At 49.9% G+C, this 14424-nt stretch overlaps 1 protein-coding gene across 1 annotated transcript in view; it reads right to left on the bottom strand.

Moving 5' to 3' along the window:
- TP53BP1 (tumor protein p53 binding protein 1) overlaps positions 1-14424 on the bottom strand; it is a 107574-nt gene that overhangs the window by 68164 nt on the left and 24986 nt on the right. Inside the window, exons 6-7 of the mRNA XM_075345870.1 lie at positions 8750-8852; positions 442-533 (exon numbers count right to left, since the gene is read on the bottom strand). Of these exons, the coding sequence (XP_075201985.1) occupies positions 442-533; positions 8750-8852 (195 nt within the window). The remainder of the gene's footprint in view (positions 1-441; positions 534-8749; positions 8853-14424) is intronic.

The raw sequence follows: 14424 nt of genomic DNA on the forward strand, positions 1-14424 counted from the left end.
GCCCATACCACTGGCAGCCTTAAGTCTACACTCTGCATACGCAGAAAGCTGCCAATCAGTGGATAATATCCGGCTGATAAATTAGTAATTTTAATTATAACTACAGCAATCTGCCCAATAAAGTAAAATATCACTGGAATCAGGGTCTCTGCCTCTAAGTCATGCTGCCCAGAGATTAGGTGGCAAAAGTTAGTGACAGACTCTTGTTAGTGTATCCATTGTCCACGGACTAGAGAGGCATTCATATAATGGATATACCAGAAAAAGCCATTGAAAAGCTAATGACATAAATTTATGCCCTCTGTCTGACAGTAGAACCCTAAAACCTCGTTTGGTTTTTTTAAGAGCATTACCAATGTACATGCTAAATGTAGAAAGAAAATGTCCCTTTTACAGGAAAAAACGACTCCAACTTTTGCCATAGAGACAGACGATGATTACCTTCTTTTTCTTGCTCTGTGGGGGAGGTGGGTAGGATGATGGGTGTAGTCTGGATAGCTTCTGGAGATTGGGGAACTGGATCAGAGGAGCCTCTACACAAGGAAAGGAAAACATACATACAGCTGTTACACTATAGCATTTTTGGGAATACATATAAGAGCTGATTCATCAAAAGTAATAATGCCAGTTTTGAAGTGTAAAACACTTTGAAAAGTTCAAAATATTTGCGCAATGTGAAGCTGTGCAAAACATGCACAACTTTTGGCGTTTTCTCCACAGATATGGTCATCTTAGGCTAGGTTCACATTTCCGTTGTTTTGCATCAGTCACATGCGTTACTTGACGCTTGTGACTGATGCGTTGTACAACAGATGACAAGAATTGTAATTAGAAAGCGGATTCCGTTGTAAAACGACAGCGAGAGAATGATCAGCTGATCGTTCACAATAGCCGACCGAGCGATCAGCTGATCTCTCGGCGGCCGGCTAGTGTGAACGATCAGCTGATCGCTCTCAAAAGCCGGCGGCCGGGAGATCAGCTGATCGCTCTCAAAAGCCGGCGGCCGGGAGATCAGCTGATCGCTCACAGCAGCCGGCCACCGGGTGATCAGCTGATCGCTCACAGCAGCCGGCCGCCGGGTGATCAGCTGATCGCTCACAGCAGCCGGCCGCCGGGTGATCAGCTGATCGCTCACAGTAGCCGGCCGCCGGGTGATCAGCTGATCGCTCACAGAAGCCGGCCGCCGGGTGACCAGCTGATCGCTCACAGCAGCCGGCGGCCGGGTGATCAGCTGATCGCTCGCAGAAGCCGGCCGCCGGGTGATCAGCTGATCGCTCGCAGAAGCCGGCCGCCGGGTGATCAGCTGATCGCTCACAGCAGCAAATGGCCAGGAGATCAGCTGATCGCTCACAGCAGCAAATGGCCGGGAGATCAGCTGATCGCTCACAGCAGCAAATGGCCGGGAGATCAGCTGATCGCTCACAGCAGCAAATGGCCGGGAGATCAGCTGATCGCTCACAGCAGCAAATGGCCGGGAGATCAGCTGATCGTTCACAGCAGCCGGCCGCCGGGTGATCAACTGATCGCTCACAGCAGCCGGCTGCCGGGTGATCAACTGATCGCTCACAGCAGCCGGCCGCCGGGTGATCAGCTGATCGCTCACAGCAGCCGGCCGCCGGGTGATCAGCTGATCGCTCACAGCAGCCGGCCGCCGGGTGATCAGCTGATCGCTCACAGCAGCCGGCCGCCGGGTGATCAGCTGATCGCTCACAGCAGCCGGCCGCCGGGTGATCAGCTGATCGCTCACAGCAGCCGGCCGCCGGGTGATCAGCTGATCGCTCACAGCAGCCGGCCGCCGGGTGATCAGCTGATCGCTCACAGTAGCCGGCCGCCGGGTGATCAGCTGATCGCTCACAGCAGCCGGCCGCCGGGTGATCAGCTGATCGCTCACAGCAGCCGGCGGCCGGGAGATCAGCTGATCGCTCACAGCAGCCGGCGGCCGGGAGATCAGCTGATCGCTCACAGCAGCAAATGGCCAGGAGATCAGCTGATCGCTCACAGCAGCAAATGGCCAGGAGATCAGCTGATCGCTCACAGCAGCAAATGGCCGGGAGATCAGCTGATCGCTCACAGCAACAAATGGCCGGGAGATCAGCTGATCGCTCACAGCAGCCGGCCGCCAGGTGATCAGCTGATCGCTCACAGTAGCCGGCCGCCGGGTGATCAGCTGATCGCTCACAGCAGCCGGCCGCCGGGTGACCAGCTGATCGCTCACAGCAGCCGGCGGCCGGGTGATCAGCTGATCGCTCGCAGAAGCCGGCCGCCGGGTGATCAGCTGATCGCTCACAGCAGCAAATGGCCAGGAGATCAGCTGATCGCTCACAGTAGCCGGCCGCCGGGTGATCAGCTGATCGCTCACAGCAGCCGGCCGCCGGGAGATCAGCTGATCGCTCACAGCAGCCGGCGGCCGGGAGATCAGCTGATCGCTCACAGCAGCCGGCGGCCGGGAGATCAGCTGATCGCTCACAGCAGCAAATGGCCAGGAGATCAGCTGATCGCTCACAGCAGCAAATGGCCAGGAGATCAGCTGATCGCTCACAGCAGCAAATGGCCGGGAGATCAGCTGATCGCTCACAGCAACAAATGGCCGGGAGATCAGCTGATCGCTCACAGCAGCCGGCCGCCGGGTGATCAGCTGATCGCTCACAGTAGCCGGCCGCCGGGTGATCAGCTGATCGCTCACAGCAGCCGGCCGCCGGGTGACCAGCTGATCGCTCACAGCAGCCGGCGGCCGGGTGATCAGCTGATCGCTCGCAGAAGCCGGCCGCCGGGTGATCAGCTGATCGCTCACAGCAGCAAATGGCCAGGAGATCAGCTGATCGCTCACAGTAGCCGGCCGCCGGGTGATCAGCTGATCGCTCACAGCAGCCGGCCGCCGGGTGACCAGCTGATCGCTCACAGCAGCCGGCGGCCGGGAGATCAGCTGATCGCTCACAGCAGCCGGCGGCCGGGAGATCAGCTGATCGCTCACAGCAGCAAATGGCCAGGAGATCAGCTGATCGCTCACAGCAGCAAATGGCCGGGAGATCAGCTGATCGCTCACAGCAGCAAATGGCCGGGAGATCAGCTGATCGCTCACAGCAACAAATGGCCGGGAGATCAGCTGATCGCTCACAGCAGCCGGCCGCCGGGAGATCAGCTGATCGCTCACAGCAGCCGGCCGCCGGATGATCAGCTGATCGCTCACAGCAGCCGGCCGCCGGGTGATCAGCTGATCGCTCACAGCAGCCGGCCGCCGGGTGATCAGCTGATCGCTCACAGCAGCCGGCCACCGGGTGATCAGCTGATCGCTCACAGCAGCCGGCCGCCGGGTGATCAGCTGATCGCTCACAGCAGCCGGCCGCCGGGTGATCAGCTGATTGCTCGCAGCAGCCGGCCGCCGGGTGATCAGCTGATCATTCAGAAGGCGGCTGCCAGGCGATCAGCTGATCGTTCGGCCGCCGAGAGAGAGCGCATGTGCAGCGAAATCCTAAGGATTCCGCTGCTCAAAAAACATTACACTCTGTGTTCCTGCCGCCCGAAGGTCAGTTGTTCCACGACTGATCAGTCGGGCGGAGGATGCAACACAAGGGGATCAGTTACAATCCGCCACTCATATAAGTCTATGGGAAACAACGGAATCCGCCAAACGGATTGCGTTGTTTATCAGAGCGGCAGATTGTGACTGATGCAAAACAACGGAAATGTGAACCTAGTTGCTTGCTTCTGGGGAGGGGGCATGGTGTGGCTACACAACACAATGAAAAGGAGCCAAATTCAAGTGGCATTTGACACATACTGAAGGTCTTGGAGTTCATTAAGCCAAAATCATTAAGACTAGCCTGAGCAATTCCAGTCTTAAAGGGAATCTGTCAATAGGTTCAACCCACCTAAGCCGTCTTTATGGGCCTCCAGGGGGCGTTACTAGTGTGATATGTAATGACTGACAGTCAGATCTTCTGATCTCACTGCAGAGTGATAAAGGAGACCAGTACAAGGAATCTTTGCTATGTAATCTGAAGACAGCATAATGTGGGGTTAGAACAGTGAATTTAGCAATATGTCCTTTATCAAACTGTGTGCTGTTAATTATAATGAAGGTTTTATCATCAGGTCCTTATTGCCTGAACTACATGGCATGTGCTTGCTAGACAAGCCTGTTATAAGCAGTTCAGGGTCTATAGAAAATGTACATAAGGAGCCGGGTATGAGTATGGTCAGACTTCTGACCTCTTGCTACATACAATATCTGAAAACTCAGATTGTGTCCCAATAAACTAAGTGATACATAGTTGAATTCAGGGTTTCTTTTTCTACATTATACTGCTATCTGATGAGGTAGTAAAAACCTAGTGATAGATTCCTTTTAAACACAACTGCAGTTCTCCTATCATGGTGCTTCAGCTTCTATCTCACATGTACCCAGTGTTACAATACAGCAGAGCAGTGAGAGCTGTAGTAAATGTGTTTGGAAGAAGAGGACAAAAGTTTAGCTCTTCTGTACTGTGTTAGGCTACGAACACACATCCGGCTTTTCTGTAGTTTGTCGGATCCGGCGCGCTCCCGTACAGTCTATACAGTACAGTGGCTGAGCGACAAGCTACGGTCACATGCTGTCATGTGACCGGAGCATGTGACCAGGAAGGGGGCTTCCTTCTCCTGCACTGGTCCCCTGCCTTGGCATTTGCCTAGCACTTTTGCACCTTTTCTGATGGGTAAGCGGCAATATATTTATGTATTTCTAATGAATTAATTCTTTAAACGCTAAGGGATTACTGCTGACCCAGTGATTTGTATCTATTATGGCAGGGGCCCATGGTCTGGGAACTTTCTCTGGAACCATTTTCCTGCACTTATGCACTTTTTCTAATTACTATAATGTTGTCTCCTTGTCTATTGTGAATTTGAAATAAACTTGTTATTTTTTATCACAAGGAGTCTTTATATTTACTCTTAGTATCATGTATGGCCCTTTAATACTCCTATCCCGTTCTTTGAATTATATGTACTTTTGGAGTGGCCTGAAAAAACTTTTCTTTATTCCATCTGTTACCCTGAAATTTTGTAATATAGTCTATACAGTACAGTGGCTGCGCGACAAGCTCCGGTCACGTGCTGTCATGTGACCGGAGCATGTGACCAGGAAGTTGCAGCGCAGCCACTGTACTGTATAGTCTGTACGGGAGCGCGCCGGATCCGACAAACGGCAGAAAAGCCGGTTGGGTGTTCTTAGCCTTACAGATCTCACACTGGTAATGTCCCCTTTTATTAAATATGAACTCTGGAGGCAGAGTCTCAGTGTCCGGCACATATACAGTTAGGTCCAGAAATATTTGGACAGTGACACAATTTTCGCGAGTTGGGCTCTGCATGCCACCACATTGGATTTGAAATGAAACCTCTACAACAGAATTCAAGTGCAGATTGTAACATTTAATTTGAAGGTTTGAACAAAAATATCTGATAGAAATTGTAGGAATTGTACACATTTCTTTACAAACACTCCACATTTTAGGAGGTCAAAAGTAATTGGACAAATAAACCAAACCCAAACAAAATATTTTTATTTTCAATATTTTGTTGCGAATCCTTTGGAGGCAATCACTGCCTTAAGTCTGGAACCCATGGACATCACCAAACGCTGGGTTTCCTCCTTCTTAATGCTTTGCCAGGCCTTTACAGCCGCAGCCTTCAGGTCTTGCTTGTTTGTGGGTCTTTCCGTCTTAAGTCTGGATTTGAGCAAGTGAAATGCATGCTCAATTGGGTTAAGATCTGGTGATTGACTTGGCCATTGCAGAATGTTCCACTTTTTTGCACTCATGAACTCCTGGGTAGCTTTGGCTGTATGCTTGGGGTCATTGTCCATTTGTACTATGAAGCACCGTCCGATCAACTTTGCGGCATTTGGCTGAATCTGGGCTGAAAGTATATCCCGGTACACTTCAGAATTCATCCGGCTACTCTTGTCTGCTGTTATGTCATCAATAAACACAAGTGACCCAGTGCCATTGAAAGCCATGCATGCCCATGCCATCACGTTGCCTCCACCATGTTTTACAGAGGATGTGGTGTGCCTTGGATCATGTGCCGTTCCCTTTCTTCTCCAAACTTTTTTCTTCCCATCATTCTGGTACAGGTTGATCTTTGTCTCATCTGTCCATAGAATACTTTTCCAGAACTGAGCTGGCTTCATGAGGTGTTTTTCAGCAAATTTAACTCTGGCCTGTCTATTTTTGGAATTGATGAATGGTTTGCATCTAGATGTGAACCCTTTGTATTTACTTTCATGGAGTCTTCTCTTTACTGTTGACTTAGAGACAGATACACCTACTTCACTGAGAGTGTTCTGGACTTCAGTTGATGTTGTGAACGGGTTCTTCTTCACCAAAGAAAGTATGCGGCGATCATCCACCACTGTTGTCATCCGTGGACGCCCAGGCCTTTTTGAGTTCCCAAGCTCACCAGTCAATTCCTTTTTTCTCAGAATGTACCCGACTGTTGATTTTGCTACTCCAACATGTCTGCTATCTCTCTGATGGATTTTTTCTTTTTTTTCAGCCTCAGGATGTTCTGCTTCACCTCAATTGAGAGTTCCTTAGACCGCATGTTGTCTGGTCACAGCAACAGCTTCCAAATGCAAAACCACACACCTGTAATCAACCCCAGACCTTTTAACTACATTGATTACATGTTAACGAGGGAGACGCCTTCAGAGTTAATTGCAGCCCTTAGAGTCCCTTGTCCAATTACTTTTGGTCCCTTGAAAAAGAGGAGGCTATGCATTACAGAGCTATGATTCCTAAAGCCTTTCTCCGATTTGGATGTGAAAACTCTCATATTGCAGCTGGCAGTGTGCACTTTCAGCCCATATTATATATATAATTGTATTTCTGAACATGTTTTTGTAAACAGCTAAAATAACAAAACTTGTGTCACTGTCCAAATATTTCTGGACCTACCGTGTTTCCCCGAAAGTAAGACAGTGTCTTACATTCTTTTTACCCCCAAAAGTGCCACTATGTCTTACTTTCGGGGTATGTCTTATATTGGAAAAAATCCCACAGCAATCGCAGCAAGTCTCCATGCAATGTACCGTATGGGGGACTTGCCACGATTGCGCCCTAAGTGTACCGCAAGTTAAGGAAACTTAACCACCAGCGGCTGCACATGAGGGCACTGCGGCTGCGTGATTTTGTATGTTGTCCATGGTCCTGATGGATCATGGACAACATTACTGCAACATTTCAACATTTCTCGGTAGCCGAGCGCTCAGCCGCCGGCATGTCAGGGCGTTCAGCTGAGCGCCCGACCGCTGGCATGTGTCAGCTCTCAGCTGAGTGCTCAGGCGCCGGCATGTCAGGGCGTTCAGCTGAGCGCCAGACCGCCGGCATGTGTCAGCTCTCAGCTGAGCGCTAAGCCGCCGGCATGTCAGGGCGCTCAGCTGAGCGCCCGACCGCCGGCATGTATCAGCTCTCAGCTGAGCGCTCTGCCGCCGGCAAGTCAGGGCGCTCAGCTGAGCGCTTGCCGCCGGCATGTCAGGGCTCTCAGCTGAGAGCTGTCACATGCCGGCGGCATGTTAGGGCGCTCAGCTGAGCGCTTTGCCGCCGGGCAAGTCAGGGCGCTCAGCTGAGCGCTTTGCCGCCGGCATGTCAGGGCTCTCAGCTGAGCGCTCGGCCGCTGTAACTGTACTGTAAAGAAGAAAAAAAATAAATAAATACATTTTTACTACGTCTTACTTTCGGGGTACGTCTTACATTAGCCGACCCCCCCAAAACCCCCACTACGTCTTACAATCGGGGGTGTCTTACTATCGGGGAAACACGGTAACTGTATGTAAATGAGCTGTTAAGATCTAAGCAAAAAAACCATGAATTTCTCTACAATAAGGCAATCGAATTGCATATATCAAAGCATCACTTCATTCAGCTTCTTATAACCTACATACTTATATAGGGCTCAGGAAGGCTGATCCTACTGACTGATTTTGTTAAGTGGTATTGGGCCGATTTCCAAGGACTGGCACAATTTTTTGCCCACCCATTGGTGAATAAGCTAGAACGCCCTCAGTTAAAGATGTTCCCAATTTATCAATACGTGAGGAGCTGTTGGTAGATAATTGGCCTTAAACACTTCTAGCAGACAAAAATAAATTCTGTTGCTATGGAAATCAGTATTAACTTTGACAAGTGTATGTGCTGAGTTTTAGCAGAAAAGGTTATGTCATTTTAAAATTGCAATTAAGAGAAGTTATGCATTTTTTTTTTCAACTAAGCCATGTATTTATGAATCCCCCTTATATACAGTAACATCAATGTATTTTGCAGCACCATATAGATTGTCATCACTTGCATTTTCACAAAAGGCAGGCATAATCCTTCCCCCATAAAAAAGAAAACCGTGACAAGAACAAAAAAAACTGTGCCATGCACTCTGAAAAAACTCATGCAATTTCATGGCTCAATTATCTTTCTATGATAAATTAGTTTGTGAATCATAACTGAAGACCCTTCCCCAAGTCTCAATCAATCCTTCGCTTTACACATGTCATGTAGACAGACGGCACAGCTTACGCTGAACAGTCACCTGAAACAGGTACGTCATTGTGCATGGCTTCAGGCAGTCTCAGAGGTGATGGAGCATGAAGCTAGCACACTGTAACCAGCAATGACCATTGCATCCATATTAGAAGAGTATGACACTAGGTACTGGCAATGGAAGGCAAGTGTCTACTAAAAGAAGCCTGGGCATAAAATAAAGAACACATACTTACTCATTCACAGGTGCAGGGGTGGCCTGTCCTGAAAAGTGCAGGAGGCGCAGAGAGTCCGCTGGAGTAGAGATAATCTTGTTTACAACAGGACTGATATGAGAATCTAATTAGGAAAAGCAATAAACACAAAGTCATAATTATGGAGCTTTCTCAAGCTTATATAACCATACCGCAGAGTATTGGGAGTATGCGTCTGTAATATGAACCCTCTGTCATAAAGGGACACTCTAGGCAAAGTTACTATGTATTGTACCAAGTGTAGCATCCGAGGATGAGATGCACGATAGAGGGCGCTAATCAACAAAGAAAAGCCCAGGCAGTCAGTGTTATCTCAGAGCCTGCACCAGGCATTAGGCTATGTGCGCACGTTGCGTAGTGTCCACGCTGTAAATTCTGCAGCGATTGGGCAGTGCATGTGCGCTTCAAATCGCTGCAGAAACACTGCATAATGGATGCAGTGTTTCAGCACAATAAGTGCAGATTTCATGCGCTCTGGATGCAGCCTCTCCCATAGACAGAGTTCGAACAGCATCCAAAGCGCATGAAAGTGACATGTTGCTTTTCAGAACGCAGCGTTTTGGCAGCATGCAAAACGCAACCTGCGGATGGAATTTTCACAATCTACATAGATTGTGCTGGGGACGCAGGATGCATGCTTTTATGCTGCGGTGCAGAACGCAGCGTAACAGCATGTAATTACGCAACGTGCGCACAAAGCCTTACATAGTATCAACATTGAATGGATTGTCGTTACTGAGGGTGCACTGTAAAAATCAAATGCTGAGATTTTCAAGACAAAAATATACCGCAATTAGGTAGAGCCGAGAATACACCTAAAATGATCATAAAAGACTAGGCACATGCTGTCATCTTTAAGTATTGTAGTGCACATACACGGGCGGTCTTTCACCTTTCCTCGCGCCTGTGCATTACAGTACTTTGCCCTGCCCTCAGCATGGCAGATCAAAGTGCACATGTGCAGGAGCGCCATCGAGGTCTCAGTGTGGGTGATGTAGGACAGAGATGGAAGGAAGAGAGGAGACGCCGGATCCGAGAGCAACGACGCCCCTCAGACCTTAGCGGCCAGCATGGCGTATAATAAAGATGGTTTACGTTATACAGCGCAGCATGGGCTCTTATATACAGTATTCTAGAATGCCGTATATAAGGGCTCACTGGTGGTGGCTGCAGCTTATAAGGGAAAATCCTAGTAATAGGTTCCCTCAAAAAGAGTGTCTGTCACTGCCAAACCGCTAATTAAAGGAAGGGGGAAGGGGGGGGGGATAGATGTAGCTTCTCACTTCCAGGGCCTGTGGTGAGGTCATACCCATGTGACCAGAAGGGGCGGGGCCTCAGCCAATAGGAAAATGTTCCTATTGCTTTGTTGGCTGTGGCCCTGCCCCTTCTGGTCACATGGGTATGACCTCACCACAGGCCCTGGAAGTGAAAGAGTATATCAATTTCCCCCCCAGATATTAGCTGATCCTCAGCTGCTGTCACTCAAGCAGCTGTCGATTTTATAAACTTTACTTTCTTGGATTTCAAAACCTAAACATCCGAGCTGACCACTACAGGTGTGTATAGAATCAGCCTGATAGTGCCAGTATAGCACTGGCTTTAGGTTATATACGAAAATCTTGGTTATTTGTTCCCTTTAAACTACTTACACAGTTTTGTAGATTTAGTTGCCATAACAAAAAAATAAATGGAAAACCATACAATTTCATATGCAAATGAGGTGTCTTCAGGGCACGCTTGATGTGGCCAAAGGCTAGTGAGTGCAGCTGCGGTGTCCGTGCAACGGTAGAAAACAGCAGATTGTCATATTGTGATAGCCAATGCTTAACAGTGGCTATGCACAGCCGCATGGACACTGCAGGAGCCCAGCCAAGTATACATAGTCATTGCCAACTCTCAAAGAAGGGAATTTTGTTTACTTACCGTAAATTCCTTTTCTTCTAGCTCCAATTGGGAGACCCAGACAATTGGGTGTATAGCTATTGCCTCTGGAGGCCACACAAAGTATTACACTTAAAAGTGTAAGGCCCCTCCCCTTCTGGCTATACACCCCCAGTGGGATCACTGGCTCACCAGTTTTAGTGCCAAAGCAAGAAGGAGGAAAGCCAATAACTGGTTTAAAGACCAATTCAATCCGAGGAAACATCGGAGAACTGAACCATACCACATGAACAACATGTGTACCCGAAAAAACAGAAAAACCCCGAGAAAACAGGGCGGGTGCTGGGTCTCCCAATTGGAGCTAGAAGAAAAGGAATTTACGGTAAGTAAACAAAATTCCCTTCTTCTTTGTCGCTCCATTGGGAGACCCAGACAATTGGGATGTCCAAAAGCAATCCCTGGGTGGGTAAAAGAATACCTCATGATAGGGCCGTCAAACGGCCCTCTCCTACAGGTGGCCAACCGCCGCCTGAATGACTTATCTACCTAGGCTGGCGTCTGCCGAAGCGTAGGTATGCATCTGATAATGCTTGGTAAAAGTAAGTAGACTCGACCAGGTGGGTGCCTGACACACCTGCTGAGCCGTAGCCTGGTGCCGTAATGCCCAGGATGCACCCACGGCTCTGGTAGAATGGGCCTTCGGCCTTGAGAGAACCAGAAGCCCAGTAGAACTGTAGGTTTCAAGAATTGGTTCCTCGAGCCCCCGAGCAAGGGTGGATCTGGAAGCTTGCGACTGTTTACGCCGACCAGCGACAAGGACAAAGAGTGCATCCGGGTGGCGCAGGAGCGCCATGCGGGAAGTAGAACCTGAGTGCTCTCACCAGAACCAACAGATGCAAATCTTTCTGAAATTGATGGACTGGACGAGGACACAAAGAAGGTGAGGTGATATCCTGATTGATATGAAAATGGGATACCACCTTAGGGAGAAATTCCGGAACCGGACGCAGAACTACCCTGTCCTGGTGAAGGACCAGGAAGGGAGTTTGTATGAGAGCGTTGCTAGCTCGGAAACTCTCCTAAGAGACGAGACCGTTACTAGAAGGCCACTTCCCGTGAAAAACGGGAAGGGAGACATCCTTCAAAGGCTCGAAAGGCGGCATCTGGAGAGCAATTAGAACCTTGTTCAGATCTCAGGGCTCTAACGGCCGCTTGTACGGAGTGCTGAGAAGACAAACTCCCCGTAGGAACGTGCGTACCTGAGGAAGTCGTCGTTTCTGAAAAAATACAGATAGCGCTGAGACTTGTCCCTAAAGGGAACTGAGCGACAACCCATTTTCCTACCTAGATTGCAGGAAGGAAGGAAACATAGACGATGCAACCGGCCAGGGAGAAACACCCTGCGCCGAGCACCGAGATAAGAACATCTTCCACGTCCTGTGGTCAATCTTGGCGGACGTTGGTATGCTAGCCTGTCTCATGGTGGCAACCACGTCCTGAGGTAATCCTGACGACACTAGGTTCCAGGACTCAATGCCACACCATCCGGTTGAGGGCCGTAGATTCAAATGGAAGAATGGCCCTTGAGACAGCCAGTCTGATTGGTCTGGTAGTGCCCCCGGTTAGCCTACCGTGAGGCACCACAGAACCGAGTACCACAACATCCTCGGCCAATTTGTAGTGACGAGGATGGCGCGGCCGCAGGCGGTCTTGATCTAGCGCAGTACTCTGGGCAACAATGCCAGAGGTGGCACCTAAGGTAGCTGGAACTGCGACCAATGCTGAACTAAGGCGTTTGCCGCCAGAGCTCGATGATTGTGAAACCGTGCCATGAAGCTGGCACATTGTTGTTGTGCCGTGACGCCATTAGATCGACGTCCGGCCTCTGTCAGCGGCGCCAGATCTCCTGAAACCCGTCCGGGTGAGGAGACCATACTCTTTCGGCCACACCTCAGCGACTTAGGAAGTCAGCTTCCTAGTTTCCACACTTGGGATGTGAATTGTGGATATGGTGGATGCCGTGTCTTCCACCCACATCAGAACCTGCCGGACTTCCTGGAAGGCTTGCCGGTTGCGCGTTCTTCCTTGGTGGTTGATGTATGCCACCGCTGTGGAGCTGTCCGACTGAAGTCGGATATGCTTGCTTTCCAGCCGCTGTTGGAAGGATTGTAGGGCAAGATACACTGCTCTGTGTTCAAGAACATTGATCTGAAGAGTGGACTCTTGCTGAGTCCACGTACCCTGAGCGCTGTAGTGGAGAAAAACTGCTCCCCACCCTGATAGACTCGCGTCTGTCGTAACTATCGCCCAGGACGGGGATAGGAAGGACCTTCTTTTTGACCAAGAGGTGAGAAGAAGCCACCACCGTAGAGATTCCTTGGCCGCCTGAGAAAGAACGACGACTCTGTTGAGGGACGTCGACTCCTCGTCCCATTGGCGGAGAATGTCCCATTGTAGTGGACGCAGTAAAACTGCGCGAAAGGAACTGCCTCCATTGCTACCATCTTACGTAGGAAGTGCATGAGGCGTCTCAATGTGTGCGACTGGTTCTTAAAGAAGAGCTTGCAGCCCGTAGTGAATGCTGTTTGTCTAGCGGCAGCTTCACTATCGCTGAGAGAGTAAGAAACTCTATGCCTAGATATGTTATCGATAGGGTCGGGGTCGGATCTGACTTTAAAAAGTTGATGATCCACCCAAAACTCTAGAGAGTCTCCAGCGCAACGTTCGGGCAGTGTTGGCATGTTTCCTAAGAGAGTGCCTTGACAAGTAGATCGTCTAAATACGGGACCACAGAGTGACCCTGAGAGTGCAGGACTGTGACTACTGCTGCCCTGACCTTGGCGAAGACCAGTTGGACTGTCGCTAGCCGGAAGGTAGAGCTACGAACAGAGGGTGTTCGTCTCCTATAACGAAGCGTAGAAACGCTAGTGCTCTGGATCAATCGGCACGTGTGGATAAGCATCCTTGATGCCTAATGATGCTAGGAAATATCCTTGGGACCTTGAGGCGATGACATGGCGGAGGGATTCCATCCGGAACCGCCTGGTGTCCACGAGCTTGCTGAGCCTTCTTAGATCCAGAACGGGACGGAACGGCCCGTTGTTATAGGTACCGCCAAGAATTTGGGGTAAAAACCGTGACCTTGTTCCTGAAGAGGAACGGGGGTCATCACTCTTTCTGCCTATAGAGTGCACCCTGTTTGCAGAAGAGCAGCGGCCCGGCCGGGAGGTGGAGAAATTCTGAAGAATCGAGTTGGAGGACGAGAAGTGAGCTCTATCCTGTACCCGTGAGACAGAATGTCTCACACTCAATGGTCATTGACCTATGGCAGCTAAATATCGCCAAGGCGGGAGAGCCTGCTACCGACCGAGGCCGCAAGTCATGAGGAAGCCGCCTTGGAAGCGGGTTTTCAGACTGTCGCTTTTTTGGGCGAGACTGAGCCCGCTAAGAATCTTAGCTCCTCTGATCCTTTTGAGTCCACATTGGACGAGGAAAAATGGGACCTGCCCTAGCCTCGAAAAGGCCGAAAACCCCGACTGCCTCTTGCTCTGTTGGGGTTTGTTGTGTCCGGGCTGAGGAAAGGATGAATCCTTACCCCTGGACTGTTTGATGGTTACATCCAACGCTCACCAAACAGTCGGTCTCGCGTAAGAAACAAATGCAGACATTTGAGAGGTTAAGGATGCCACCTGCGGCACAGATGTACGTGTAACCGTGTCAATCTGTGTAAGACAAGCTGAAATAGCTTGGAGTGCCCCAAGGGAGAGAATGCCGGA

The sequence above is a fragment of the Anomaloglossus baeobatrachus genome, chromosome 4, assembly GCF_048569485.1.
Source record: "Anomaloglossus baeobatrachus isolate aAnoBae1 chromosome 4, aAnoBae1.hap1, whole genome shotgun sequence".
Classification (NCBI taxonomy): domain Eukaryota; kingdom Metazoa; phylum Chordata; class Amphibia; order Anura; family Aromobatidae; genus Anomaloglossus; species Anomaloglossus baeobatrachus.